A 27,053-nucleotide genomic window follows, 5' to 3' on the forward strand; every position below is an offset into this window, starting at 1 on the left:
ATTTGCCAGTAGCTATGACTGGCATCCTCAGAGGTATAACACAGAGAGACAAAGCCCTCCGGGGAGGGCGGGATAGAAATGCGAATAATAAATAAATAAATAAATAAATAAATAAATATTCTGTGTTATACCTCTGAGGATTCCAGTCACAGCTATTGGCGAAACGTCAGGTCCTACAATGCCAAGACCACGGCCATACAACCTGGAAAATCTACGACAGCTAATGAACTCCGGCTGTGAAAGCCTCCGACAACATAGTAATAGGATCCAAACCAGATTTTACCAACTTGTCAACAAGAATATTATGTGTAACTTTATTAAAAGCCTTACTGAAATCAAGATAGACTATGTCTACAGCATTCTGGGGGGGTGGGGCAGGCAGCAGCCACAGGGTGGTCCTCCTGGGATCTTTCAATCTCCTTTTGATAGTGGATTGGTCCCATGAAAAGGGGAAAGGACAGAAGTGACAGCAGAGCTAGGAATTCCTATGACAGTAAGCAGGTACACGCTGCAGCTACTGAGAATATTGTGCCCATACTGGCAAGGGAGATCTGCAGAAACCTGGCTCTTTCACAGCAGTTGGCCACTGTAATAAGGGAATGAGGGTATGTGTGTGGAGGTGCAAGCCTTGTGCACCCACCTCAAAATGGGTGGGCACTCCTAGCTCTGTAGACACTGGGCCCCGAAATGAGAGCACCTGGCAAAGGGCAACCTCTGCACCTAAGCTGTGCCAGGGAGGCACTGGCACACAAAATTTTAACTGGCAGCACAGGGATTTTTCCCTCAGCCCACAAGTGAACTGAGAAGACATCCCCCCCCCCTGTTTGGAAACAGTGGATGATGGGGGCCCATAGAATTGGACCCCCTGGTCCAATCTTTTTTAATCTTGGGGGGGGGCACCAACTGTAATGCAGCAAATTTGGTGCCTCTACCTCAAAAACCAGGCTGCCCCAGAGCCCCAGATACCCGCAGATCAATTCTCCACTATAGACTGTGAGGCCCATTGACTATAATGGTCCCCATAGACTTTAATGGAGCTGGAAAAATTTGATATTTTTTTTTGCACACCCCCATTGTGCTTTTCAGTATGATTTGTAAGCTGCTTTGAGTCACAGAGCAAAGTAGGATATAAATATTTGAATAAATAAGTAGGTTGGGCAGGTTAATAATATTTAAGCAACTTTCTGTTTGTTAGGTTAGGCAGGATTTTGATAGTAATTGTTCCACCACTATTATACTTGACTTATAATGCTGGTTGTCAAGGTGAAGAGCTAGGAATTCCCACAACTAATGAGGCACAGGTACATGCCATAGCCAGCTAGGGAATTAGCCGCATGCTGGCAATGGATATAGGCAAAACATGCTGATGGCCAGAGCAACCAGTGACTCTAATCATGGAGCTTCCGGTTTTGGCGCAACGAGATTGGGGGGAGCCACAGAGCTCTGCTTCAACAGCCACCCAAATTGCGCAGTTTGGGGGAGTCTGTGTTTCCCAGACTCCTAGGGGTACCCCAGGAGAGGGGTACCTGAAGCAGGGGGCGCGACGGAGAGCCAGGTCTTGATGGTGGCTTTGAACTGGAGTCTCCTGTTTGTCCTGAAGCCCCAGCCGATACAATTGACATTTTGGCACTAAGTTGTGACTACTAAACTTTTTAAGAACTGAAACTGAAAGTTTGCCAAAACAACTACTAAATGAAGCACAAGATCCGAGAGAGGAACTGAGATTGGAAGATGTAGAAATATCTTAAAGGGATCTGAATTATGTTTTTTAGATAAAAATAAAAATATGTTTTATATTTTTAGAATGCTTTTGTTATAAATGGCTATTTTTGTTATAGAAGGGCTACTTACATAAAGAATTACCCAACTGTATAAGTAGAACTATTAATGTAATGTAATAGGGTTTGTAGAAGTAACGGTAAATACTGTTTTCTTTTTTCACTTTGTGGCCTTTCCTATTCCCTATTCCCCTTTCCCTCTCCCTTTTTATTACTCAATAAAAATATTTTAAAAAATCTAAAGAATTAAGGAACATCCATGTGGATGGCTTTACCCTCCATGGTGCAAGTTCCATGCACTACTTCACAAAGGGTGGGCACTCCTAGCTTTGTGAGCAGTGGCGGTGGCTGGTACCTGGCTCTGCACACATAGCAACGACATTTTCCATCATAGTAGCCATGCTGGGGCAGGGCCTTCAGAAAGGCTGTCACACATATTGACCATGGTGCCCTTCAGTTTCGCGTTCAGAGTCCAACGCTGCCTGTTAGTCACTGCTTTTTGCCATATGAACCCCTCATTTGCATAACCAAATCTCCCTGGGGTAGCTGGGATCCCTATGGCTCTAGCAGGTCTCTGTAGTGGAATGCCCACTGAAATTGACCATCTCTGCTTGGCAGCTCTTGTTGCAAGCTGGCAAGCCTCACGGCAGCTGACAGCACTGTTTGCAGAACAGCTCCTGCATGGCTGGTCATCTGATGGTGGCCCTCTAGGGCCAGGGACCACACCCAGGGCCTCTCCAGGAGTGACCACCCATGGCATTTTCACAGTGCCAGATTTACGCATAAGCTAAATAAGCTACAGCTTAGGGCCTCGCTGGAGCCTTATTTGTCATTTTAAAACCCTTTAATTATATAATTATTTCTGTGATTTTGTAAACACATCCTTTATTATTTTTTAATAAAAATTAAAAGACAATATATTTTCAAATATTAAAAAGGCGTATATATTTTAATTTTTTCTGAGACCAGCTGATGTAATTTAAAACAGTAGGGGGCCTCTGGGTTTTGTATAGCTTAGGGCCTCAGCAAGTCTAAATCCGGCCCTGCATTTTCATGTCAGATCCCTTCTGTGCCAGGACATCTCCCCATCCCCATTTCTACATGGTGAGCTGGGCATCCCTGCAATTTTTGTGTGTGCGATATGTGCTTTTGGCAGGGGGAAATGGGGTCCTTTCCTTCTCACCCAACTGTGTCCGTTGTTGTGGCAGCATGTGTGTCAGAATGAGGGCCCTGTTGTGTATTTGAGGGGCCTGTGGCATGTGCGGGATCCTCCGTGCACTCCCTCCTCTCAGTCTGCAACCAGTGTTCCCTCTAAGCTGAGTTAGTGTGAGCTAGCTCACAGTTTTTTAGCCTCTGGCTCACACATTTTTGTCTTCGCTCAGGAAGGATGGCTCCAGTGCAAACTAATTTATGCAGCAGCCAAATCACCTGCTCACAAGTTTAATGCCAGTAGCTCACAAAGTAGAATTTTTGCTCACAGGGCTCCACAGCTTAGAGGGAACATTGCAACAAACACCAACATCTGAGAATCTCACACTCTTTGAAGTGTATTGAAAAGGCCCAGTGACAACAGAGTGGTTGGGTGCAACTGTGACACTTCTGAGCACTACCCCACTCAGTCCTCTGTCTCTGGGGTGCCTTCCTGATGGCCCAGAGGAGAGAAAGACCAGGAGGCTGGATGTGTCTGAGAGCTTCAGAGGGTCAGCTTGTGCTGCAGAGAAGCACATGCAGGCGTTTTGGATTGGCAGTTGGGGTGACGGCTCTCAATGTTGGATCAGCATCTGCATAAGGAAGGGAACACACGGTGACCTAGCTGCCATCATTCATTTTTGGGATTTTGATGGCCATATGGAAACCCCATAGGGCCCGCCAGGCAGCACTCTGGAGGCACCGACAGGTACTCCAATATTGCAAGGTGGACCCCAGGTGGAAGTATCCTGACCTTCCTCACCTGAGTCTTTGTCATGTCAGGAGCACGATGTATCAGGAAAAGCACTTTGACAGCAGTGTCAGGGCATTCTGATCCTGAAAGGGAAAGGGTTTGGCCATCATGTGGCATTGCTCATCACTGAGGTTGGTGGGGCTCCCCACCCCCTGATGTGTTTTGTGCAGGGGAAGCGCTGCCACCTGGTGGGGGCTAATAGGCTAGTGCATGTGCATCAACCTCAACCCCCCTCCCCCAACAGCTGCATAGCCCACACCTGCCTGGTGTGTGGGAACCATGTGCAGCTGGGGACAATTGCTTTCCCCTCAAGCTGCCGGGTTTGGAAGCAAAATACACCATCTCCAGTGCAACTGATTGCCAGTGTTCTTCTTCAAGGTGGGGGCATGGGGTTGAGGTAAGGGCGCCTTGCTTACCTGTTCATGCACAGCTGCTCCTTCTGATCCCAGGAGGAGAAGATCTGGGTTACCTGTTGGGGTCAAAATCTGGGAGAAGTCAGCCACAAAGTGTGGACTTCGCTCTCCCTGTCGTGTGTTCCCCCAAGTGCTTCCACAGTGGTGCTAAGTGCCCTGTCTGTGTATGCACTCCCTAAGTCTTCACGGCAGGGAGCTGCTGGACAGGATTCTGTGCCATGCACTCTATCTCTAGGGTTGTGGGGTGATATCTGGAACCATTTGTAGAGCAGGTGGGCCGTGAGGCCGGCGCAGGGGTGGGTGCTCATTGGGTGCACCCCTGTTGGGTTCCTGTGGGCATGGCTACAGTTGTGGGGGGACGCCGGCATTTTTGCCTGCATAACTTTGCACCTCTTCTGGGGGTTGTTCCTGTGCTGAAACCACTTAGAGAGCCAGCTAATTGGTGCCGCATCTCACATCTCTTGGAACACCCACAATTACACCAGCATGGGTTTGTGCTGTTGCTCTGCTGGCAATACCACTGCAGTGCAGCTGCACTGGTGAAAACTGCCTTTACGCTGGCGTAACTTGGAATTATGCTGGCCTACAGATTAATCTGCTCCCTGAGCCAATTCTGCTCCCCCACCCCCATTTAGGATTGCACTGTGATATACATATTTGTGTATAACATAACAAGAAGAAGAAGAGATTGGATTTATACCCCGCCCTTCACTTGGAGTCTCAGAGCGGCTTACAAACTCCTCTCCCTTCCCCTCCCCACAACAGACACCCTGTGAGGTGGGTGGGGCTGAGAGAACTCTGACACAAACTACTCTTTCAGGAACAGCTGTGCCAGAGTTTGTGACTGACCCAAGGTCACATCAGCAGGTGCAAGTGGAGGAGTGGGGAATCAAACTCGGTTCTCCCAGACTGGAGTCCGCACACTTAACCACTACACCAAACTGGCTCTCAGCTAGCTCCTGAAAATCAATAACTAGCTCCTGAAAATCAATCTATTTGAAAAAGTCTTCATTTTTCTGAAACTCAAATCTTCTCTTTTCCCATAAAATCTGTATTTTACTACAGAAACTAATTCTATCACTCTCAATTATGTAATCTAGAAATATCTTCTATAAAAATAATGGAATGAATTGGCATTGTCTGGTGTGACAATGAAATGCTACTAGTAATTGTAGTGTTGCCTTATATATTATTGGATGCCTGTCAATATAATCCTGTGCTGATTTACTGTAGTCAAAACCCACTGAAATAACTGACCATCGACTGAAGTAACTTAGCATACACTCCATAGTCCAGTATGCAATTAATGGTTGTTTAGAAACATTCTTGTGACGTTGTTTGCTTTCTCTTTGTATATATTTCCTTTAGGGAAATGCAGGCATTGATGGAACAAAAGGCGAAAAAGGTGCCCCTGGTGAAAAAGGAGACCGAGGTCCCCTGGGATTGCCTGTAAGTATCTAGAAAGCAAGAGGACTTCAAAGTCATCCTTTGTAAAAGCCTTAAAAAGAAAAAAAGAAATAAGAAACTAAATTTGACACTTTTATACTTGAAATGGAAGCTATAGCAATACCATATAAAAACAACCACCGAAAACTACAGAAAATGTTTTGATTCCTCCATATTTTGATGACTTGGAAGATCTTGGGTTGGATCCTAAACTGCCAATCTGTCAAGTGCCATAGCAGTTTCACTTGGCAGAATGGCATTTCCATTTCCAGAACTGGGGAGGCTGATTTTTGGCAACTCTTCCTCTCATTGTAGACCCCCACATTGCTCTCCACACAGTTCCTGGGTGTCAAGTCACCTGCAAGAGCCCAATTTCAAGGGGTACAGAGGCTTCAGTGAAAAGAGAATGGTAGGAAGGTTGCTTTCATCTAGCATGATGGCACTCATGCTACTTAGGATCCGAGAGGAAATTTACTTGTGATGTTTTAACACATGTATTTTTACTTCCATCATAATGTGCAGTTGCCAGCTCTAATGCCAAGACACGCAAGAAAGGACGGGAAATAACTTACAGAACTCTGCTCATCTATTAAAAGTGGGATCTAGTATAGGCATAATATAGATCTGGCATAGGTCTTTTTCCAAACAAATCCATTGATCCACAGTATTCTGGCAGTGAGCTCTTTGCTATAAAATATATAATACATTTCCTGTGTAAAATATAGAATCATATAAGCATTGAATTTCTGTCTCTCACACACACAAGCACACAGAGAGAGACTTTCATCAGCCTAGATAAATTAAAGTGTTTTTAAAAAATACAGTGTGTTCTTGGTTAATGGATCCTTTGTGGATTTCTTCACAAGACCAGGTTTTAGGTATTCAAGCTAATTACTCTCTCCAATTCTAAGGATATTTGTGGCAGTGTGTCCAGCCAATATGTATTTCTATCTAGAAATGACATTTAGCTGGCTTTTGACAAAGACAGGATACTGGACCAAATTGCCATTTGGTCTTACTTATGTGGGTGGTGGTGATACGGTACCTTTATCATAAGCAGCCTACATAACTAAGCCATTAAAAAAAAGAAAATGGCTACAACAGCCTCGGTCATGTATTTAAATATTTATACAGAAACCACTGCTGTAATACTCAAATGAATGTTGTCAGGGACACATAGCTGGGATGCACATGATCTTCTTTGTGGTGTCTGTACGGTTCGACACTTGGGTTTCAGGCTGTGCTCAAACCAGACCTCAGAGAATAAAAGAGCTAGCCTCTGGTGTTTTGGGATGCTTTTCTCTCGTGGTCTGGGGAGCAGGCAGTGACTGTCCATGCCTGTAGCTGAAGAGAAAGAACCCTCACACACAGTTCCTTCTTGACCGCTGCATCGCTCACACCTTGCTGCGTTTCTTCTTCTTGAGCTTCCTCTGAACTTTTCATCTCTACCTTTGATCTTTGATCTTCTCATTTACCTATACCAAAAGAAATATTCTGTGAGTTCTAATTCTTTTTCCTTCACCTACCCTTCCCTTGCCCCCCGCCGGGCGCAGCATATGGAAGGGATGACTTTCTTTTAAAAGTGCCATGGCTGCTGGGCCAAGCTTCCCTCGACACAATCTTTGCCTTTCTTGCCTTGGCGAAAGCCACAGGGTTGAAGCCTGTTCTCACTGTGCAAACTTCACTAAACAAGCCAGGAAGAATAGAGCTGCCGGTCTACGGACTTTTCTATTAGAGGCTTTGCTTCACCTGAGCATGTCACAGTCTTCAACTTCACTGGCTACACAGCCTCCCCCGCCTATGAGGAGAGATTCGGATGTGAACTGTTTCATCTCCTTCCGTGCTGAAGAAACAGAAGCCTGAAAAATCTTCAAAGAGGTCATTGGGTTCTTCCTTGGATGCCCTGAAATTGAAACTGTCGATACTGGCATTTGCCTCAACACCAGCCACACCGTTAAACACCACACACACTGATGTCAAAGCCAAAGGTGCTTTGACATTAACACCTCAGTAAGAGCAGGGGACACAGCAGTACCAACTTCAACTCTCTAGGAACCAGCCACTTCCCTCCCGGCAACCCATACTGAGCTGCCTCCAAGACAGTAAGTCTGCCTTGTGCCATCAAGGTCTCCTTCTGTATGCAGCCTTGCTCCTGCGAACACTATCGCATCCGAGACTGCCTACCTCCAGGAAGGATGGCCCTTGCATCAGGAGCCCCACTATTCTTTGGAAGCCCATGAGACATCATCTGTTACAAGGGACCACCACCACTTTTAACAGCTGATTGGGCACAGGCAGCGTGCACCAGTGTAATTGCTCCCCTACTATAGGAGCTGTCATGATCATTATTGATGAAATTACTCTTCAGATTCAAGATCCCCCTCTCACCATTGTTCCAGGTCTTGACATTATCCTTGGCACACTCGCCTTTCCCGGTCTCTGACGCGGTTGACCCATTGATCCTGAGGGAGATCTCACACCAGGTCTCAGACACTCCATCACTGACATCGAACCTCCTGCTGTTGCCTGATATACCACAATCCCCTACCGATGCCTCCATCTCTGCGCCAATCCCGATCAGTAACATAGAAAGCTGAAAGGGATTTTTCATGCCCTTACCCTGTGTCATGCACAGGGGAATCCACTGTGCATGCCTACAGGGAAGGGCATGAGGATCCCAACAGTTTTGTTCTGACCACTGCGCTGTTCGGACCTCTCTCCTTGCTTTGATCGGTAACTACCATGTCTTCTAAATACCTTCTCTTGGACAATTCTCCTTGGACTTGAAATGGATAACAACAGTTTATCTGGTGGGTTAGTGGCTTGGCCCCCTTTGTCATGCCTGCCCCTGCTGATGTCATGCCTGCCTTTGCTGATGCCCCTGAACAGGCTCCTGAGGACCCTGAACAGGCTCCTGAGGACAGTACTGCAGCAGAAAGGCAAAGACTGGATCCTGTAGCTGAAAGCTATCTAAGTGGTGAGGAGGATAGAGCCTCCCAGGGAACACCTGCAAGGGATCAGTCTCTGCTGCAGCCCAGTAATTCATCATCAGACTCGCCTCCACCTGTAACCAGGCTCAGGAATGTAAGAACACAACAGCTGAGAGAGCGAAGGCAGAATGCACGCATGCGTGCCAGAAGATCTCTTAGCCCTGATTACTGACAGGATCCTGTCCTCACTCCTGGCTAGCTAATGAGTTGATTAGCTAGCACTGTATATATGCAAGTCTGTTGCCAGCAGTCATTTGTGCTGGCAACGTCGTTTGTTCAGGACCTGAATCCTTGCATCTCTGCTCCAAACCTTGTGGAATTCTTCTCGGCTTGATCCTCGGCTTTTGACCTTTGGCTTCGTTGACCCTGCGTTCATCTCTGACTCCTCTGGTATTGTTGTGATTTATGGACTTGAAACTTTGGTATATCTGACCCTGCTTTTGGACTGTGATTTAAACCTGCTTGAACCTTGCTACCTGATTTGCCCGGCTTGACCTCGGACTGTTCCTGGACTTTTGCTTGCTTGTGTCACACCCCCTGGTCCTGCCGTGACACCCTTCTTGCCACCCTCTGTTCCCCCTAAGAATTGTGTCCAGGCTGCTCCACTCTAGCCTATGGCCAAATGTTGGAGGTTATTCAAACGGTGCCTCAAATGCAGTAGCAAAATTGCACCCCCTGATGGACATTCCCTTTGCCAGCTTTGCCTTGGGGAAGCCTACTGTATTGAGTCCTGTGTACATTGTTCTAAATTCTTCAAACAAATGAGAAAATTGAGCAGCTAGACTACAAACTGAGCTCCTCAAATTGGCACTTTCCCCCCGATGGCATTATCGCATGAAATCTCCCGTATCGACATCAACAACTGCTATGTCGCCGGTATTGACTCCTTCCAATGCCGATCAGCTGGTGCCAAAATGCCCGGTTTCAGCTATTGAATCGGATAACCCTACTCCTGCCAAGAAACACAGGGAAGGTAAGGAGCATAAGTAAGACAAGTTAAAGAAGTGCAAGAAGGACATGGAGAAGTCCAAGAGCTCTCCATTCAAGGCTAACCCACCACTACACCATGTGTCGAAGCCTCCTCTCACGCCTCTGTCTCAGACTATTCAACTCGCCCATTCGGAGCCAGTCCCTCACGAAAGTGGCGTCACATCTAGCACAACCCATATGGCTCTCTGATTCTTATCACGAGATGGATTTAACTCAAAGATCCCATTCCTCTAGCGCCGAAAGCATCCACACCGAAAACAGGGATTGGAATACTGGATCCTTTCATCCTTCTTCTCCACACCTTCCCACCATTGCTTCTTCAGTGATCAGGATTGATCACCGAGCTTACAGCTTCCTCCACCACCTCCTATCCCATGGGTTCTGACTCAGTGGCAGTACAAGTATAGAGCCTATCCACTTTCTTCTACTGTTTCCTGGCTTTTGGGTTGGGTGGCGATAGATTGGGATTGATAGTTCACGTCTTCCCACCTTTCTCATTACTGAGATCCTACTCCGAGACCAGAACCAACCTTTCTAAGACCACTGCCCCCGACAGATCAGCTTCACAAGCACATGATGAAAAACAAAACCTCACCTTCAATACTAATACAACTGGCACCGAGGGCCCTGACACCGATGCACCCCTTGAACCTGTCTGACTCCAGAGAATCATCCAACAATTCCACTCACGACTCAGGGGATGAGGGATCGAATCATAACTCCAATACCGATCCATCCCCAACACCTAAAGTGATGGATGATCTCTCTATCTCTCCATCAGAGGTCCTGAAATCCTATGGTGACTTTATCAAACATATGGTTCACACACTAAACTTATCCATGGTGCAACCTCCCCCCGCTGTTACAGATACAATTTTTTTATATAGTCCAAATGGATACGTCAGCAGCTGTTGCTTTACCTATGACTTCAGTTCTCCTCCAGTGCCAGTTTGGTGTAGTGGTTAAGTCTGGGAGAAGCGGGTTTGATTCCCTACTCCTCCACTTGCACCTGCTGATGTGACCTTGGGTCAGTCACAAGCTCTGGCACAGCTGTCCTTGAAAAAGAGCAGTTTCTGTCAAGAGCTCTCTCAGCCCCACCCACCTCACAGGGTGTCTGTTGTGGGGAGGGGAAGGGAGAGGAGTTTGTAAGCCGCTCTGAGACGCCAAGTGAAGGGCGGGGTATAAATCCAATATCTTCTTCTTCTCCAGGCTGCCTCCACTTCTATTTCATCTCAGAGAATCAGCCAAATGTATAAAATCCAAGAAGTGAGGGTGGAATTCCTGTTCACACATCCCAAACTTAATTCAGTCGTGGTCACCTCCTTCTCTAAAGGCAGAAATACCCACTCCACACCTCCTGACAAAGAGGGAAAGAAGTCAGACTCTCTTGGTCACAAATTCTATTTTGCAGGTGCTTTAGGCATCAAGGCCTCTAATTATGCCACCTCTATGAGCAGGTATCAATATGCCCTCTGGGAACAACTTTCTGAATTTATTACGTCCTTACCTGAGGATATGACCCACCAGGCTAGACACGTACAAAAAGAGGGAATGCTATTAGCGAAAGAGCAGTTGAATTCAGCCAAGCACACATTGGATATTTCAGTCAAAACCCTCACCTCAGCTGTAACTCTATGCCACCACTCTTGGCTGTGCTCTACTGCCCTCCAACAAGACACCAGGTCATATGTGGAAGACCTTGAAGGGGAAGGATTATTCAGCTCCACTACAGATACTGTCCCCCAGGAACTTGATAAGAGCATCAAGACTTCTCGTAACTTAGAGGTATCTTCCTCAGCCAGACCTTCAAAACCAAGGTCATGGAATAAACCATGTTTTCGGCGACCTTTTAACAAACCATCTCCTGACCAACCTTGGCATCCGAGATCACCACATACTCCATCTCAATCATCTTACAGATCTAAACCTAAATTCTCCTTTACTGCACAGCCCAGGACCAAGCCTCCCATGGGTCCAAAACAGAGCCTTTGACTTGATACACCCTCTCCCCTCCAAACCCACATGTCTCCACCCATACTTACCTGCTTGGAGATGGATCACTTCGGACATGTGGGTGCTTTCCATCATTTCGGAAGGATATGCAATAGTTTCTTCATACACCAACAATCTCTGTTTTTGTTCTCTACTCCCTCCATCTGCTGTCCTGCAGGAGGGACTCTATTGGACAAACATGCAATAGAACAAGTCCCCCCCCCACAACAACTGACACCATGATTTCTACTTCCACTATTTCACGGTCCCAAAGAAAAACTGAGCCCTCCGCCCCATTATGGACCTCAGGGCACTAAACTGGTTAATCACTAACAAAAAATTTCAGATGACATCACTCCCAAATATCCTTCTCCTCCTATGGGAAGGGGCCTGGATGGCAACTCTAGATTTGCAGGGTGCTTATTTTCAACTGACCATACACCACAGTCACAGACAATTTCTCCAGTTACCCATAGGAGAACAGCATTACCAATACAAGGCTCTCCCCTTCGGCATATCAACAGCCCCACGCATATTCACAAAGACTATGATAGTAATCGCAGCCCATCTTTGTCTGCAAGGAATAAAGATCTTTCAATTTATAGATGATTGGTTGCTCATAGCAGACTCCAGAGCCACCCTCCTGCAACACATAGATAACTCTGAACCTTTTGCATACCCTGGGCCTCCAGGTGAACCACAAAAACCCCAAGCTGTCTCCCTCCACAAGAGTTCAATTCATTGAAGCAATGCTGGACTCTTGGGCCTGTAAGGCTTTTCTCCCTCCTCAAAGAGCAGAGAACACGGTAGCCTTAACCTACCAGATCAGAGTTCAGAAAGATGCTTCAGCTCTCCAAATCCAGCACCTGTTGGGCATGATGGCAGCCACAACCTCAGTCATTGTCTTCACCAAACTCCACACGACACACCTTCAACTTTGGTTCCTGCAACACTTCAAAACCTCAATATCACCATCAATCAGGACACTTTTGCCCCTCCCCCATTCTAGCCTACCTGGGATGGTTGGAACACCACCGGAACCTCCTAGCGGGAGTACCTTTTCATCCTCCTGCCCCATCCTTGACAATGATGACAGACACCTTCTTATGGGGCTGCGGAGCCCACCTAAACAGCCTCTGCATAGGTGCCAACTGGGAGCCACACCTCTCCCACCATCACATCAATTACTTAGAACTACTGGCGATCCAATACACCCTCCAATCTTTCCATCACTTGGTAACTCATCAAAGTGATCTTGATCCTAACAGACAGTACAACTGCCCTATGCTACATAAATCCGCAAGGGGTCACAGTTTCGAGACACCTCTGCAACCTCGCTCTGGAGATCTGGGGAGAATGTCAATTGCTAGGCATCTTCCTGATAGCCTCCCACCTCCCCAGCATTCAGAATGTCATAGCAGATTTCCTGAGCAGAGGGGGAGTCTCCCTCCACAAGTGGGAACTAAACTGGAAATACCTCCAGTTTTTGACATGTGGGGTCACCCAACAGTAGATGTCTTTGCAACCAGACACAACAAGAAATGCCCCAGATTCTGCTCCAGGGCAGGCTCAGATCCACTCTCCCTCAGAGATGGATTCTTTTACCCTTGGTTCCATCAGCATCTCTTCCTCTTCCCTCCTATCCCACTAATCACCAGAGTGGTGAACAAAATCATGAGGGAAACTCCAAGGTGCATTCTAATAACACCATAGTGGCCCCACCAACATTGGTTCTCAATGCTCTTAGACCTTTCCAAAGGATCTTTCCACCACTTCCCAGTAGCGATGGATCTTGTGCTATCTCAAGGAGGCTTGGTGTTGTACCCCAATGTCCCACACCTGAACCTTACAGCATGGAGGATCCTTTGATGGATCTGCAGCAAAGGATAAATCACTGAGTTGGGGAATGCTTTCTCCTCACATCTAGGCATGCGCAGTTGAGGCCTGCTTCCCAGAATGTGGGGGAAAACACACCAGAATGCCAGAAGCTAGCTCTTTTATTCTCCAAAGTTGGGTTCAAGTGTAGGCTGAAACCCAAGTGTGTTTCTGCGCAGATGATCACTTGAAGATCATCAGTTATAGATAAGCAACCTGGTTTTTTTACAGTCATGGGGCCACAGCAGCTATAGTTAACATGCAGTGGACAGAGGTCATGGGTCCTAAGCAGCAACTTAGGCACAAGTGACCCAACACCCTTACTGACCAGCAGTGCTTGACAGCAGCAGGGCATCAGGTCTCTGGAGCAGCACTGGAATAGCTAGAACACCCTATATTTGCTACTCAGTGGCTGCAGCTTCTTACTTCCTTTAGTTAAACTTTGCCAGCCACAATTGAACCACATCTCTAATTCAATAAATATCAATACATATATGCAATATTTTTGAATGATCAAAGCATTTTACATATGCTATCTCAATAATTTCTATAACTCCTTTGGTAAATTAAGTTGTATTATTCCCATACTGGGGCTGAGAGTTAATGGCTTTGCAATAAGGCCAGGTTTTGTGGAGCATGGCTTGGTGCCATTTCTAGTACTGTATCATTCAAGGCCATAGAGCTGGAATCAGTACCAAGCCATGCTCCACAAAAAGCATTATACCCAACTTCCTGCTGCCCACGGCAGAATTTGGAACCTAGTACTACATATGTATGCAAAGATGTACCCTGGTCATATCTTACTTCATGGAGCTCCTCTGATCACAGGATTGCAGCTGCCCTATTCTCCCTCCCCCTTTGTGCTAAATTAACAGCTGTTTGGTGGTAACAGACCAATGGAGGGAGGTAACAGCTCAATAAGGAGAATTCAGTTGTCCATATGTGGACCATGGGCCACATGTTCAGCCCTCGTTATTGTAGAGGATTCAGTGACATTACAAATACTAGACATCAAAAGCAAAATGGATAGGAACAAATCTAGAAAAGGACCCAAAACAACTCTAAAGCAAATATTGCCAGATGACATTGCCTGGAGCCTGACAATGCAGAGATCTCATCCTTTGCAGCTGTGTAATTGCTTTTTCATTGTGTCTGTTTTTACTACCTGCATCCAATACACTTTTCTGACAATGTGCATGTCTTTGTTTAATAACTGTCAACATTTCATTATGATTTTAGCCATAAATGTTAAATGACTTCAAAATTCATTTTGGGGAGCTCAGGGATGTTATCAACAGAACGCAAGATGTAAAATACACTAAAATGTTGGGATGGGGGAGGTTGCTGGACCAATTGGTAGGTGGAAATACAAAATTTAACCATGTTTTTTGAGCTTCACACAGAACCAAAAACTCAGTGAAGCTTGATCAGGACCAGAGAAAGAAATGCTCATCTCAAATAAAAATATATTTACTAATAAATATAGTTATCAGATCATTATTCCTAATGAATATATTTTCTAAGGGCCTATGTTGACATAATACTATATAACTTATCTTCTTGTATATGATGGTTTGTACATTCTGGCCCTGAATCCGATCTAGCCATGTGCAACATGGAGAACCAATAGGGATGTGTGTTGCTGCAGCATGCAAAGATCTAGCCAATGGAATCTGGGTGAAAACCATAATGTGGATACAGTCAGATGTGTGTCCGCATTGGCGTTGTGAATGAAAGCATGTTACCAACACATGAGTCTCTCTTGCTGGATTATTATGAGTGTCCTACTCATGTGGATGCATCTCTAGATTAAATGAGCCTAAATTTCCAGAGCTATGTCCAATTATCACTGCACATTTCTGGAATACTGATGCCATTCTGTATAAGTAGCCCTGTTTGGATTTATGTGGGTATATGTGAGGATTTAGCATAATCAAGGATTGTAACTAATATGTCTAAATCGGTATGCGTGTGGCATCAGTGATGGTAAATTCATCATGCAACCACCTTTGACAGAGATGAAAGCACAAAATGATATATGGGAACTGTTATGTTTGTCATATACACTAAACTATAATGGTTTTTAAAATTATGAATGATGTGAAGACAGATTATTTTCCCCTTCTTACCGCTAGACCTCGGGGTTACCCACTGAGAGAAAATGGAGTAGGTACCAAACACACAAAAAAGTACTTAACAAATTATATAGAGAATTAATGAAAGCAACTCATTAAAATGGCTGTAAAATGGTTAAACAAATCTATAGAAAATTGTTCTATCTTCTTCATGGTCTCTGTGCATCACATCCATGGCATAAGGCGCCTGCACTGACCCTAACCGGTAACTTACAAGCTCCATAGAAAAGGATTTTTGCACCCTTTCCCTGGTGCATTTGCAGGAACTCCCACTGTGCATGCTCACAGGGGCAGGGTACAGACATCCCACCAGTTTTTTTCTGACTGCTGCACAAGTAGGTCAATCTCCTAAGCACTACATTCAGTGAATTTACCTTTCGACCATAGCTCATTTTCTTCGACTTTCTGCTCAATTCCATCCAAACTCTCTTCTTTCTCCAGCTTTATACCTACAAAAAAAAGAGAACCATTTTTCTCAGAACGTCTATCTTCTGCCCTCCCCAACCCCTTCCCCATCCCAGTCTGCGTGGGGGTTCTTCAAGCGGAGTTCCTTGTATGGGAGCAAGCTCATTCCAATGGACAGCCATTCCTTGTGCCTCCTGTGTCTGGGGAAAGCACAACAGACAGACTCCTGTGTTCATTGCTCAAAAATTTTGAAGCAAACTGAGAAAAACCGAGCAACAAGACTCCAAGTGGTATTATTGAAATCCACCTTGGCCCCTTCCAAAATGGCTGCAGAAACTTATACCATTGAGGAAACTGGCAAATTGACTGGCATCAACAGGGCATATTACGACTCCAAGCCAGACCTTGTATACCTTGACAAAGACCCTACCCGACACAGGTACATTGACTTTTAAGTGATTGGGATTGACCTCCAAGCGTAGAAGGAAGAAAGACCGCAAATTGGGCAAGCACAAGGGCCCACAGACATGCCAACAACAGAAGTCCCTGAGCCCCACTTCAGGCTCTGTTACTTGCAAACCTACCACCACCAAGTTTCCGATAGCAGGACTGAAGCCAACTTCAATGATTCCACCTCCTCAGCTGCTCAGCTCACCGATCCATCGGTTGAACTCTCCAATATCAAAACCCTCAGCAACAATCACTCTACTTTTTGGAGTCTGAGGCAGATGAGATAAACCTCACACAGCGGATCTCACCATGCACCTCCTGATGCAGTTCGACAAGCTGAGAGAGCTCCCCACTAAGGTCAACAATTGGCTCCCATCACTGACACTGATTCGGTGACAGCTGCTCAGACGCCTCCCTAGCCTCACCACTGTCCCACCTCTTCTCAAGGTTGAGGCTATCCAATGCAGGATAAAGGAGCATCATTCCGGTGGCTGACTCCTCCCCAGATGACGCCCTGGGACCAGAGGCAGCTCTAATACCTCTATAGAGCTTTTCCCATCAACCAACCTTCCTTTGGCTTCAGATGAGGGGACCCCCTGATTGGGAACAACATTCTATTATCTCCCATTGCTCCAAGTCCCCACTCAGACCTGTGCAGCCACCAGCAACTATGACCTCTGGGACATCGGCATCAAAAGGGCATCCGTGCAGGCCCAGAAGCGCATTCTGGGAAGATGACTACAGCATCAACTGTGATATCAGCATTGACGCCATGCAGACCACAGTTGCCTCCAATGCGTACCATTACTCAACACACTTCCATCGGACTCAAGACCCTCTGGTGCCAAAGACCTACATAGTGCTTTCGGTGATAACTCCAATGACAATGACTCAAAACACCAGACCCTACGTTTAGACCCCATCTGGACAGGTGAATGAAGATCTGCCCATCTGAACCTCCAAGGACCTCAAACCCTATGGAGATCTGCTCAAGAGGATGGCCCACATGCTGGGTCTCGCTATCATCCAGCTTCAACCAGAAATTACAGACCTGGTTTTCAATATAGTGTAGTTGGATACTTCTACTGTCATAGCCCTCCCTATGACATTGGTCATGCTTCAGGCAGCCAAGGTCCCTTGGGATAAACCGGTGACAACATCTGTCTCCTCAAGGCACCCAGACCACCTATAATAAAGTGCAAGAAACCAGGGCCGGATTCTTGTTTTGTCACCCCAAGCCCAACTCCCTAGTGGTGACCTCCTCCTCCAAGAGCAAACATATTCAACACCAATGGACAAGGAGGAAAAGAAACTGGACTTCTTCACCAAGACACTTACTTTGGCCATCACCCTCCAGAGGCATTAATGGCTTCAGTTGACGGCTCTCAACCCAGATAAAAGGGCATGCATTGAAGATCTTCTATTCAGTGGTGTTGGATTATTCCACTCAACAGTGGACAGGGTGCTACAAAACATGGGCAAAAGTATGAAGGCCTCACGTAACCTGAGCATCATGGCCACCACCCACACCTACAAGCCCTGGTCCTGGTCCAGGTCATGGTCTCAGTGCTCATCTAGCAGGTCCTCACCAGATGAACCATGGAGAGCTCAACAACCACAAACTGGGCATAAGCCATTTTACAATCCCAAAACCAAATTTTCTGGGACACAGCAATCATCCAGACTGAAGACCCCCAGAATCTCCAAGCAGAGCCTTTGACTCTCCGGCCCTCATTTCACTGGAGACACTGTCAACCCTCCACCAACCCCGTGTCTTGCCCACCTGCCTCTACCCCTTCCTGTCATCTTGGAAACAGATCACATTGGACAACTGGGTCCTCTCTATAATCTTGCAGGGATACATTATAAGATTTCCTCAGTTGCCCCCACCCTGTGGTTTGTCGCCATCCCCCCATGAGACATCTTCCAGGAGGATGTGAAATTTCTACTAGGCAGAGCCAGTGCCCCCAATCAAGGGGGCATGGCTTTTACTCCTGGTATTTCACTGTCCCCAAGAGAGATGGCGGCATCCGACCAATAATGGACTTGCAGGCACTGAACAGATTCATCATCTACAGTAAGTTCCATATGATGACCCTTCACCACATCCTTCCATTATTCAAGGAAGGGATCTGGATTGCTGCATAGATCTGCAAGACACATACTTCCACCTGATTCATAGTGGGGCAAGAGCATTACCAGTATAGGGTCCTTCCTTTTGGATCTCCACTGCACTGCGGGTGTTCACAAAAACAATGGTGGTGGTTTCAGCTTACCTCTGTTTCCAAGGCACTGTCATCAATCCCTATATAGACAAATGACTTCTGGTGGCTGACTCAGAGGAACATCTGGAAAACATCACAAACATCCTGGCATTACTATGAGACCTACACCTGAAGGTCAGCTTCAAAAAATTCAGTCTCACTCTAGCCAGACAGGTCCAGTTTATCAGAGCCCTTCTTAATTCCAGGGCCTGCAGAGCATTCCTACCACCCAAAGGGTCTCTTCAATAGTCCCCTGATCCAACAAATCAGATCTCGACAGCTTACAAGAGCAATCTCCATCCATCGTCTGTTGGGCCTCATGGTGGCTACAATGGTCGTTCTGGTCTTTGCCAAACTTTGGATTAGAACCCTCCTACTCTGGTTCCTCAGACACTTCAAACTCCCCCCCCCCCCAGACACCCTCAAAACATGAAACTCAGTCTACCACAGTATGTGCTTAACTCCCTGTCCTGGTGGGAGTGTGAACCCAGTCTAATAAAAGGTGCCCTGTTTCAATCTCCCTCCCCCATGGAGACTAAGTATGGATGCTTTTCTCTGGGGATGGGGAGCACACCTAAGGGGCATGTGTGTGGGAGCAGAATGGGAACCCCATCAGCTCCATCACCACATAAATTATCTGGAGCTCCTAGCAATCAATTTCTCCCTCCAGTCTTTCCTTCCTTCACTGGAAGGGAAGGTAATGTCAGTCCTCACAGACAACATCACGACCCTGATCTATATAAACTGCCAAGGGGGGGATGGTGTCCAGGAAACTCTTCCACCTAGCAATCAACCTGTGGACCTGGTGCATAACACAAAAATTTCCTCATAGCCACTCACCCAGGGAGCACAGAACATCCAAGTGGATCTTCTCAGCAGGGGAGGGGCACTGCTGCATGAGTGGGAGATTAATTGGACCTACTTACAACTGGTGTTCAACAAATGGGGCCAACCACCGATAGACACCTTCGCCGAGGAAACATTCACCACTTTCCATCATCTGCAGAACTCCTCCTTAACCAATAAGGCATGGTCCTCTACCACAGTGTTCCTCATCTTAAACTCATAGCCAGGCAGATCTCCTGGGACTCTTTCACGAGAGAGTGAGGGAAGGGATGAACAGCCAGAAACCCTCCACTAGGAAGTCTTATGCCTACAAATGGAGCAAATTCCTAACCCACATTGAAGGGATGGGGACAACTCCAGACAGAGCTGATCTTCCCTTGATTTTTTACTATCTGCTCACCCTTATTGATGCAGGCATGAGTCACTGCTCTCTAAAGGTTTACCTCGTGGCCATATCGGTGCACCATCAAAATGTTGATGGCTACTCCATATTCACTCACCCTAATACCAGACAGTTCTTGAAAGGCTTCCTTCATATGTACCCACCAGTCAAGGATCCAACCCCAGCATGGGACTTACCTCTAGTCCTCCAGAACCTGACTAGGAGATCCTTTGAGCCCATGGTGAAATATGACCTTCAGCTCTTGGCCTGGAAGACAGCCTTCCTAGTTGCCATAACCTTGGCCAGCTGGGTAGGCGAACTCTTGGCACTGAGATATGACCCACCTTATCTCCATTTCCACGAGGAAGGGGTCTTGTTAACACATGACATAAACTTCTTGCCCAAAGTAGTATTGGAATTCCATCTCTATGTGGACATCATGTTGCCAACCTTCTTCCTGGACCCTAAAGATGATACAGAGAGACGTTTCCATTCTTTGGATGTCAGGAGGGCTCTCCTGTTCTACCTGGATAGGACGAGAGCTATCCATAAAGACACACAGCTCTTTATCTTATATGGAGGACAGAAGAAAGGACAGAAGATTTTGGCCCAGAGACTGTCAAAATGGATCGTCAAGACGATCAAGTTATGCTGTCTCTTAGCCAAATGCCCTCTGCCGGGACCCCAAGGGCATTAGCTGCATCCACCACCTTCTTCAGAAGTATTCCTCTGCAAAACATTTGGAAGGCAGTCGCATCATTATTTTGCATTAAATTGCATATCCTGGTACATATAGGAAAGATATTTGCAGTTTCTGCCTGGTGGTTGTTTCCATGTTCAAAAGACATGAAAATCTCTGTGTAACAAATACCACATTTGTTGTCGTTGTTCAGTCCCACAATCAAGTCCGACTCTTTGCGACCACATCACGTTATGCTCTGGAGTTTGCTTAATTTCATGTTCGTTGCCTTGATAACACTGTCTAACCATCTCATCCTTTGCTGTCCCCTTGTTCTTTGACCTTCAATACCACATAATCCATGTTAAATTGGATGCACATGAATTTATGCTAATCCTCATTATGGTTGCTAGAATTTCTCTCTTACTGTAATCTGACAATGTTTTTATACAAAACTTCACAACACTTACTGTGATCACATGTTCATTTCTGAAACTACTTTGCATAAAAGATACAGCTTTCTTTTGAAGCTGTTTTCAAACATAGTTTCAGTTTAGTTCCAATTCTTTTATCAATTACTAGTGTTTAGCCACTTAACTAAAGAAAAACAGGTTGCCTACCTGTAAAGGTTATTCTTTGAGTAGTCTGTGCATTCACACTGGTGGTCACACAACTTCAATTTGGAAACTTCCAGAGAGATTTCAGACCCAAATGTCCTTTCCCCTTAGAGATACAATTCTGTCTGTACATGCCCAAGGGTCATGCCTTCCCATTCAGTTCCTTCCAAAAAAAGGTACACCACAGCAAGTTAAAAGTGCCTGTTATGGCCATGTGAATGCACAAATGACCACTTGAAGAACAACACATATGTGAAAAAACAATTTCTAATTATTTGAGGTCTCTGCATCATACTGATAGGAGTAGACTAGTAAACTCACCTATTTGGAGGATGTTACAGATGCATCTAGGAGAAAGGGGTGTTGAGCACTGGTGTGCCAAAGGACCATCAAGGGCATAGTGCCACATGAAAGTGGAAGGCTGAGTCCAGTTGGCTGCTCTTCAGAGTTCAGGAAGAGGAATCTCTTTGAAGGCTGAGGATGTGGTAAAAGCCCTGGTAGAATGAGCTAATTGTCCCAAGAAGAGGTTTCAGGGGAAGTTTATAACAGAGCTTGGTGGTTAATATCACTCAATGGCTCAAGATCTAGGATGATACCTTATCTCCTTTCTTTGGGTCTGAGTAAAACAGGCCATGGTCTTTTCTGAAGGAGGCAGTTTGGACTAGGTAGAATGACCATGCTCTCCAACGTTACAAAGGATGTATGGCCCTCCCTATTTTCAAAGCTGTATTTGGGAAGTAAGTGGGGAGAACCAAGAGTTAAGACACAATCCAGAGGCTGCCTTTGGTAGAAAGGTGATGTCCAGCCACAAGACCACCTTTTTGCTGTAAAAAGGAGTTTTCTGAGCAGAGTGCTGATGTAATTGGCTCTCCTTGCTGAGAAAACTGCAGCCGGAAGAGTCACTTTATGAATAGGCAGATTAGGCTGCTAGTGTTTAAGGGCTCAAATAACTGGGCTACAAGTTGGATGAGAACAAGATGGAAGTCGCATGCAGGTTTAAAGTGGAGAGTGGAACCAGTGATACCCCTGAAGAATCACTTCAGCAGAGATTGGGTAAAGAGTTAGTGACCCTGGATGAGAGAGTGTGAAGCTCCAAGGACAAGTAGGTGGACTTTAAGAAATAAATATGCGAGCCTAGAGAATGCATGTGGAACAAGTACTCTGTGATGGAAGTCATTGGATTGGTGGGATGGGTCCTATCTCTGTGTAGAAGCAAAGGTGGTGAATGCTTCCAGTTACCCTGATAGAACTGTCGGGTTGATGGATGGATGGCATTCAAAATTACCTGAAGTTGGTGAAGAAGTAAAAACTCTGCCTGGAACATCCAGATATTTTAGTGTGCTGGCCAGTCAACAAGAGATTTGTGGAAGGATGAGGACTTGCATGATGTAGCAGAGAAGGACTTGCAAGATTATATGTGATCCAAAGGAGGACAAGGTATTCTGGTCTAATGTGAGAAGTCATGAGATGCAGTTTCAGTTGCTGTCAGGACTGGAGTATCCATGACCATACAAACAAAAGGTTCCTGTGTGCCTTCTGGTGGAGATGCAGGAGAAGAAGACAATGGGCAGGATGTTGTGGCTGATGGCAGCAATAGCAGAGATTGGATGAGTAGATCCCCCCAACAAGCATATTGATGTGCACGATTCCCAGAACCATGCATGGGAATGTATGTAAAGCAATGAAGTATTTTACTCTATTCTGATGGCAGTGCCATTTTTGTTCCCAGTAATAGGAAAGGTAATCATGCCTCTCGTATCCATGATACAAGGGTTGATGTGTCTAGGACTTCAAGGAGCAGCATCTGGAAAAACCTTATTATCAAGAGTAGAACAGAGATCTCTCCCGTAGCAAGATTGGTGGTGGTCTGTGAGGCAGAGGTGATTAGGAATATATTGATGAGAAGTCTTTCAACTGTCTCTCAGAGAAATAGCCAGTGAATTGGACAACTGGAGATAGGTCTGTATCAACCAGTGAAGTCTAGTGGTATTGTGTTTTGGAGAACCTTAATTATTGGCTATAGTTCCAGGGTCTGCTCAGGCAAGTCTTGGGCTGATGCGTCAGGAATATGCAGAGAAACAACCCAGTTGGTACCGACCTTTGGTTGGTGCTTCTCTTTGTACTTCCTTCTTGTTTCATCAACTGGGGACTGATATTTTTAAGACTTGTTGCTGTGCTGACTCAGTACCAGGGAGCCAGCCCTATACCTTTGGTGGGTTGGTGTCAAAGACTCTGGGATCAACATGTCTGGCATCAGAGTAGAAATAGGAGGCACCAAGATCAAGGTACATTTCTTCTGAGTGATTTATCCCAATCCTTCAGCCATTGCATCAGAGGCAAAGAGGGCTCCCACACAGAAGGTTGGTGCAGTGGACTCACTACACCATGTCTGTTTTGTAAATTTCAGACAATGAATACGACTTTTAAATGTTTGCTGCTCTTCCAAACATAGGAGACAATAATTGTAGCTGTCAGTTGAAGAGAACTCTCTCCTGATGCTGATGATGCTTTTTAAAAGTTGTCTTCTGAACCACATGAGGCACCACACAAGACTAATGAAAAGTACTGGGAAAGTGGTGAAAATTGGAGAGGGAAGGAGAAGGAGAGGACAATGGATTGTTTTCAAAAGAAAGCTTACCCTCAGAGAAAGGTGACTGTGAAGAGAGGTTGCCTGATGCTGTTATCACTGTCACAGATGAAAAAGAACTGAGCAGAGAGGTCTGACTCCTCCCCCTTGGGTATGAACAGAGCTGTGGTATCTGAGGGGAGAGGCCTTTCATGCATAAAAGTCAGCTCTAGAAGTTTCCGAATCATAGCTCTCTACACAGGCATGAAGCTCGTCTGTGTGATGTACAAAGACCACAAAGTAGTAACCGCATAATATAATATTATTGATCTGCACTGTTATCCACAACTGTTAACAGATTTAATGAAAAAAATTATTGAAGCTTGCTAAACAAAAGCCAGTCCCCGCACCAAATGTATTTATCGTTTCTCTCTTGTGTTCCCATAGCTACAGTTATTCAGAATGTAAAAACCTATTAGCATTATTCTCAAATTCCCTACCCATTTCATGCCCCATTAATTTCAACAGAATGCTGCCTATGAAGCACTTTATGATCATGTTATAAATATGCTTTGAAATATTTATGTAATTAATTTGCAGTGATCAGGGTAACGCAGAAATTTTATAGGATGACCTCTTAAATTCCAGTTCTGTTCAATATTAATAGCATAAACTCATTGAATTCAAGGAAGTATAAAGAGTACAATCATACAGCCAATGCTGACGCACATCTCAATGCACACCTATATCATCATTTTCATCTGTGTTTAATGTTTTTGCCCAGTATAACCAACCCAGGTTTAAACAGAACTTTTATCACCTTTGTTCTTGAACATTCAATCAAGATATGTTAACATTTAACTACCGGAGTATGAACTAGCTGTCTGGTTTCCATGCTTTCATCAGCGCTTAGATGGGACTGATTTGGGCTGAATTGTGTCTAAAGGCTTTATAGGGTTTTAGAGTTTGGGTTTCATTTATTTTTATCTGGGTTACTGGCCCCCTTCCAATCACTGGTGGGGAATGTGGAAGTAGGGTTGCCAGATCAAGGTTGGGAAACTGCTGGAGTTTTGGGGATAGAGCCTGGGAAGCGGAGGGACCTCAGTGGGGTACAGTGCCATAGAATCTACCCTCCAAAGCATTCATTTTCTCCAGGGGAACTGATCGCTGTAGTCTGGAGATGAGCTGTAATTCCGGAGAATCTCCAGGCCCCACCTGGAGGCTGGCATCCCTAATTTGTATTCTTTCCCCTCCATTTTACTGGATTATAATTCACTGGAACATTACTATAGTTCCAGTACACATAATGTTTGAAGACTCAAGAACCGTATTCCTTCCCCAACTGGTTCTTTTCTGTTTGAAAGTTGCTGAAATTAATATGGTTTCTTGGAGCCTACAATAAGATTGAGACTCAAAGCAACCTGCATCACTTCCAAAAATCTGTTTGAAAACACAACTGTACATTAGGACTCACTGTTATTACTGACCAGTCTGTGTCTGCTGATCCCTAGTTATGCTGTTGCAATCCCTATCTCCACCACACAGGCCAAGAACTACTTGTGGGGTTCTGATAGAGTATGTTAAGGAGTTGTATTCCCAAAGGGATCCTAAAGCAACTGGCCCATATTACATTAACTGTCTGTTTTTTGTTGGTTTCCTTGTAAGTGCCATCACCTGTCTTTGAGATCCAAGTTTTGTTGTTTTATTGTGAGCATATGTTTGTCCTGAGTCACCGTTTCACTCACCTCTTCCTTCCCCTCCTCACCCCCATTCCTCCTTGCCTTTTGTTAACCCTTCCCTGTCTGTCCAGGGTGCTTCAGGTTTAGACGGCAGGCCTGGCCCACCGGTGAGTTCCATTTCTCCATTACCCTACATTCCTCTTTCCTAATATCGTGATTTGTCTTCTTTGTCCTGCCACAACCTTATCTGTACCATTGTCTTTCCAAAAAGGTAGGATAGGAGAAGCGAAAATTCTGCATTTTGATGTAATTAGGACCATAAAGTTATGAAGCACAACCTTATTCACATGGATCCAAGGATATAGCCCTAAAGACAATCCAATATATTTGTTAAAAATTGTGATAAATTAAACTTTGACATGTACACAGAATTAATATTATATACCTCTGTCCTCATACTGTGATACGCTCACAGTCTTCTCTCCCATGTAAGACTTAACTAAAGCTCTCAGTCACAGTAATGCTTGGTATGAACGCTATATGAGCAAAGGGCAGTCCGGTGTAGTTTTTATTTCAACTGCAGTCAGTTCATTGCAACCAGTTTCTTAAACTGATATATAGTATTTTGCACACACAGGTGATATAGAAATAAAACATATTGTCATTTTGTGAATGCTGTTATACAACCACACTTGATGTGCTTTCACATCTACCCAAGTGATCTTCTCAAATCCACCCATGTGAAATGGGCAATGATTGTGAGTTTCATGTTATTAATCTGAACTGGCTGGTGACCTAACTTTAATGATACTGCTGTTAGAGCCAGTTTAGTCACACTAAGACTAAACTGGTGACCTAGCAATAATCTTGACACCAAAACTCTTGGATTCTATTCCTGCTTCAGTTATGGAGTTGTACTCAAGATCTGAAAGTCAGTTCATATGGCCTATTCTCTGCAGATAATAAATAATTCCTGATTCACAGATTCACATTCTTGCAGTAAATCAGAATGTGCAATGAACTGAAAGACCACAAACTACATTTTGCAAAAATATTGGAAGAGTAACTTCTTTTTTACTCTGGGATGTAATCATAAAAACATTAGAAGGATTGAGTAACTTTGGATAAAATGTGAGTAAAATACCTAGAAATTCTTCCATGTTAATACAGGTGACTATCCCAGGATAGCAATCTTTACTTAATAACCCCTGAATTCTGTCAACTACATTTTTTATTTTGAAAGAAAAAATAGCAACATTATTTCATTTTTATGAAGTGCTTCAAAATTCTTGGACAATTATTAAGTACAGTTATTTCTAGTGGATCTTGGTATCATGTCAGACCGAACCCTTAATTTGTTATAGAATGTTTTCTTTTTTTAAAAAAAAAATTTCTTCTATTTGTAGGGCCTTACATAGTTTTCTAATGGAGGAAAATAATGTCGTTAGATTATGCTAACCATTGTGCAGTCCTAAATAGGTGAAAAAGTAAATTTTTCTTCCTTGTGTTCTTGGACAGATTAAGTGGAGGGGGTCTGTGAACTACTAATCTGCCCCAAATATGCAGTCTTCTAACAGTGAAATCCCAAACAGATTTGCAACTTC

General features: G+C 45.0%; 1 protein-coding gene across 1 annotated transcript in view; it reads left to right on the top strand.

The window, feature by feature from the left end:
* Nucleotides 1-27,053, top strand: part of COL13A1 (collagen, type XIII, alpha 1) — a 308,444-nt gene that overhangs the window by 252,506 nt on the left and 28,885 nt on the right. The window contains exons 30-31 of the mRNA XM_015428404.1: nucleotides 5,502-5,582; nucleotides 25,581-25,616. Coding sequence (XP_015283890.1) covers nucleotides 5,502-5,582; nucleotides 25,581-25,616 — 117 coding nt within the window. The remainder of the gene's footprint in view (nucleotides 1-5,501; nucleotides 5,583-25,580; nucleotides 25,617-27,053) is intronic.

Source organism: Gekko japonicus, unplaced genomic scaffold (assembly GCF_001447785.1).
Source record: "Gekko japonicus isolate JY-2015 unplaced genomic scaffold, Gekko_japonicus_V1.1 scaffold672, whole genome shotgun sequence".
In the NCBI taxonomy this organism is placed as follows: domain Eukaryota; kingdom Metazoa; phylum Chordata; class Lepidosauria; order Squamata; family Gekkonidae; genus Gekko; species Gekko japonicus.